Here is a 4,543-nt window from a genome sequence, read left to right as displayed (position 1 = left end):
CAAAATAACTGATTTTTTTAAATGCTGTAAGCTGTAAAAGCTGGATTTTTAGGTGAACTTACAAGTAAAATATTTATACAAATTATCGAGTAAACGAACACTCCTATTATTGCTGATTTGGATTTATTGCAGAACTGTACAGTACTTTCTGCGAACTCTGATAATCACGATGAATTGACATCTGATTGTCAGATAGTCACGATGAATTGATAGCACCGTTCTACAAATTATTTGATTACTTGATAACTTATATGAGTTATATGAGTGATTCAAATGATATAAACTTAATAAACTCCCTTTTGATAAGAAGAGTTGTATATAGTTAAGTTAAATAATTATCTTTGAAAAAAAGTGATACTGCCTTAAAAAAGCAAACACAATAGAAATATGTCTGAAAAACCAACTGTTTTATTATTGGGAGGTAAGTTACAATATCAAAGGACTACACATCTAGTATGAGTAATTGTTGCTTTTCTTTGTTGTTCACACTATCGGCTTCTAAGATTCAATTGCATATAAATAAACCAATTTACTCTAATGGTTTGAAATTACTCAATATGCATTTTTTTCTCCAAAATACCATTATAAATATAAATCTTTTTAGGCTGCGGCTTCATCGGGCGCAACTTGTTGACATATTTGGTGGACAATAACTTGTCCGCCGAAATACGTGTGGTTGATAAAACGCCTCCACAAATGGCATGGCTGAATGCAAAGCAATCAAAGGCTTTCGAGAATGAAAAAGTGGACTTTTGCAGTGCTAACTTGATAAATGCAAGTAAGTAAGAATTTTTATTGGGATGATTCATAGGGCATGAACATTCAATTTAAAGAAGTAGAAAGCCGCAGAATGTTATATCTTGCCCCGAAGGAATTTATCAGCATATCACAAGTAGACTGCCTTGTGAAAGCATTTTCGTCGAATAATCTAGTAGTACGTTAACTTGATAATCGACACTATACACCTATATTTAAAATAAATTAAAATATAGCAGAAAAATTATTAATAAGTGAATGAACACATATAATATATGTGGTGGTCCATGCTTCCAAATACATATCTCTCTTTGAGATAACAATTTATATTTATTTATACAAATCTTAATTTATCAAACATTTATATTGATATATGTAGAACTCAAGAGGTTACGGCTTTTTGCTTAGACTTTGACATAAATAAAAAAGTATGTTCAGCTCTTAAATACTTAAAACTCTGCCTGATCTTGCATAGAAATTTAGTGCAGATATCTGGTGATCACTTTGCAGAAATTGTCTATTTAGTTATATTACTTTTTTGTAACATTTCGGCAAGTCACATTTCAATCGATAACTTAAATTGTGTTTTCTCGCTTCTTTTATTCCTTGTTTAATTTATTGTTTATATTACCAATATTATAGGTAGACGTGTTAAACTTCATGAGATATAGTTCTTAAAATTTCTGTCTTAGCAAGACATTTGGTAGATATTCTCTTCCAGAATTTGCAACGATTCTTGCAGGTTCTGTAACATAGCATAGCAAATAATCTATTTTATTCATTTATAACCGTTGTCTGGAATAAATTGTAGATTAAAGCTGGGTCGGCAGAGAGTCGAGATTCTTCGAATTTTTCTTTTACCCTCTGATTACATTGTTTTTCAACATTAGGTCATAAGCCATTATGAATATTAAAGTGTATAAAGGAGTGTAGACTCGGTAATCGAACTTTATGAGTTGTTGTTGTAACCTCAATGTGTGCAATCATTTTGCTCTGCCAACGCTGTGATCCCCTCTGTTCATTATCTAGCACCAGATATTGCCTTCCAAAAGCGATCTAATGTCCGCTATCAACTGGCGAGATATTCACATTAAACACCTCTACTTCGACCGGCCACTTGAGACTAGATCAGACGATATTGGTGTGTATTGCTCATTAACAATAATAAATCGCGATGGGCCGGTTACAACAGATTTTCTGTTTTATAGTCATTCTTGAAAGATAAAAAAAAAATAAAAAGTGTTTTAATACTTTACTTTCTTGGCTGAAATAAAGTTATTTGCTTTAGATACATTCAAACCAGTTTTTGCTTATTACTGGGATAAAATGATGATTGGATGTGAACATATAAATTCGGAAAGATCAAATGGCAAATTCAAATGACAGTCAACCTAGCGATGAGTTCTCTTTTTTTTTTTTTTCTTTTTGAATATGTCTTAAGAAAATGGTTTAAAACATTATAAACAAAAGAAGAATTAATAAACTGTGTGTGTCACTGTGATTTTAATGTTAATATATAAATATAAAAGGCTTACCCTACTTGAAGGAAATCTTATCTTGATAAAGAAAAATTCATTTCATATTTTTAAATATTTCTTCATGACCTTACGTACCAATTTTTTTAGATTCTTGTAAAAATGCATTTGTACCACATCCAACAACTGGTCGTTCCTGGGACATAGTTATAAACTGTGCTGCTGAAACTCGACCAAATCAAACTGATGCCGTCTATAAAGAGGGCATTCTAAAGTTAAGTATGAATTGTATAAATGAATCTGTGAACGTTCAGGCGAAGCGTTACATTGAGTTAAGTTCAGGTTGTATAAATAGTTCAGAAAAGACTCCACTGAGAGAGGACTGCAAAACGGATCCCTGGACAGCAGTAGCAAAACAAAAATTAAAGGTCGAAAAAGAGCTACAATCAATGGAAAACTTTAGTTATACCATTGTTCGTCTACCAATTGTATACGGAATCGGTGATAAACGGTACCTAAGTAAGTATTTCCCATTGTTTATTTACTCAAGAAATCAAATAAACAAAACAACATGTTGCATATGTATTGGTGGCAATTATCATACCTTGTATTACAAATTTGGAAAGTTAAATTGAACGATGGTATCAAATTAATATCTCTTTTTTAGTGCCTCGAATTATTATTGCTGCCATTTACAAGCATTTAAATGAAGTTATGAAATTACTGTGGAATGATGCAATGCGACTGGCTACAGTTCATGTTGATGATGTATGTGCTGCTATTTGGCAATTGGCTTTAAGTGAGAAGGCTAATCGTGAGATTTACAATATCGTAGACGACGCGGAATCCACCCAAGGTTCCATAAGTGATATTTTAGGAGATATATTTTCCATAAATATTGACTATTTCGGCATAGTGATGTCAAACCTTACTAAGGTAAGTAAATAACTAAGACGATTTCTAAGTATAATTTTTGCTGAAAACACACAATTTTACTTACAGCTCAGCCTCTCCGATACTGTGAGCGAAATTAACGACAAGCACATGGAACCTTGGGCCGAAATTTGCCAACAAAATGGTCTGTCAAATACACCATTGACGCCTTACTTGGACGAAGAACAACTCTATCATAAACATCTAAATTTGGACAATTCTAAATTAAAAGAATTTGGTTATCAACTTAAACATCCCAAAGTTACCAATGAACTTGTCAAGGCAATAATCGACGACTATGTAGAGCAGAAGTTATTCCCTAAGTCATTGGTGTTTTAATTCTCTACAAACATATGTTCTCAGATCGAATGTGCTGTGCTAGAATCAGTAGACAGACTGCACTCATTATATGGTTTTCCATTCACATTTAATATCGGGCAATACCCAGAAGAATTATAAAAAATGTGCATTTGTTGTTGGGCCTTTCAAACAGACATAATAACTGGCATTCCTTTATACCAATATTTTAGACCTATTTGTTTAAATATCTAAAACACTTTTAAGCCATGACTCCAATTTCAATCAATACCATGTTTGTGGTCTCCTACGGTTTGCCCGACATCATACAATATATTATATAAAATTAAGTATGTATTAAAAAAGACATGAAAAAAAATCACAGTGTATGACGAGTATGACTATTCGTCCTCCCTTTCCTCTCCTCTAAGTGTACTTATAGTATTACGGTAGTCATTTTTGATAGTATTTTTGTCTAGGACTGGAAGTGAAAACTTTTCATAATTGATATTATTCTGGTGTTAACAGAAGACTTGTGGTTCTTAAAAAACTAATATTATTATTTCATTTCTTAAAAATAGATATTCATACATGTGTAAGAAAAACATTTCTGCGGATTTTATTTATACGAATAAAAATTGTCATATTTTTGTGCCAAAATTATTAATTTGCTGTTTGTATCGAAATTCTATAGCAATGATTATGAAACAGTTTTATTATTTCAAATTTGTCAGACACAAAATCAATTTCGTGGCTTGAATAAAAAATAAGCTTATTTAATAGTGGAGAAAAAATAACAAGGTTAACCAAGAGGTTTCCAAAAATGGATGGACCAATCCTTATTAGTTCTCTAAAATGCTTAGCATTTTACTTGAGATCATTCCTCCAATCATGAATTAATGAGGGGAAACAATGTTTCCAAATATGATGACTCGTTTTTTATAAAAATTAAGCAACTAAACTACTTTTCAATAATAGGAATACAATATATGTGTTGGATGTTGATATGACTGTGGAGCAGCCTTTGGGATTTTTCGCAACCGGTTGAAAAAATCGTTAGTCATAAATGCATTATTCTACAA

General features: G+C 31.8%; 1 protein-coding gene across 1 annotated transcript; it reads left to right on the top strand.

Annotated features, from left to right (window-relative positions):
• Positions 1 to 251: 251 nt before the first annotated feature.
• On the top strand, positions 252 to 4,124 carry LOC101888369 (methionine adenosyltransferase 2 subunit beta). The gene is made up of 5 exons (XM_005186223.4): positions 252 to 421; positions 605 to 778; positions 2,382 to 2,750; positions 2,899 to 3,167; positions 3,234 to 4,124. Exons 1-5 carry the CDS (start codon positions 388 to 390, stop codon positions 3,501 to 3,503), a joined length of 1,116 nt encoding a protein of 371 aa, XP_005186280.2. The 5' UTR covers positions 252 to 387; the 3' UTR covers positions 3,504 to 4,124.
• The last annotated feature ends 419 nt before the right edge of the window (positions 4,125 to 4,543 follow it).

Source organism: Musca domestica, unplaced genomic scaffold (genome assembly GCF_030504385.1).
Source record: "Musca domestica strain aabys unplaced genomic scaffold, Musca_domestica.polishedcontigs.V.1.1 4, whole genome shotgun sequence".
In the NCBI taxonomy this organism is placed as follows: domain Eukaryota; kingdom Metazoa; phylum Arthropoda; class Insecta; order Diptera; family Muscidae; genus Musca; species Musca domestica.
The sequence above is the reverse complement of the archived record's forward strand: the minus strand, read 5'-3'. Positions and strand labels throughout refer to the sequence as shown.

Coding starts and splice junctions, on each gene's coding strand:
- LOC101888369 (XM_005186223.4), top strand. CDS start 388: ATGTCTGAAAAACCAACTGTTTTATTATTGGGAG. Junction 422..604: donor AACTGTTTTATTATTGGGAG/GTAAGTTACAAT, acceptor AAATCTTTTTAG/GCTGCGGCTTCATCGGGCGC. Junction 3,168..3,233: donor TGATGTCAAACCTTACTAAG/GTAAGTAAATAA, acceptor TTTTACTTACAG/CTCAGCCTCTCCGATACTGT.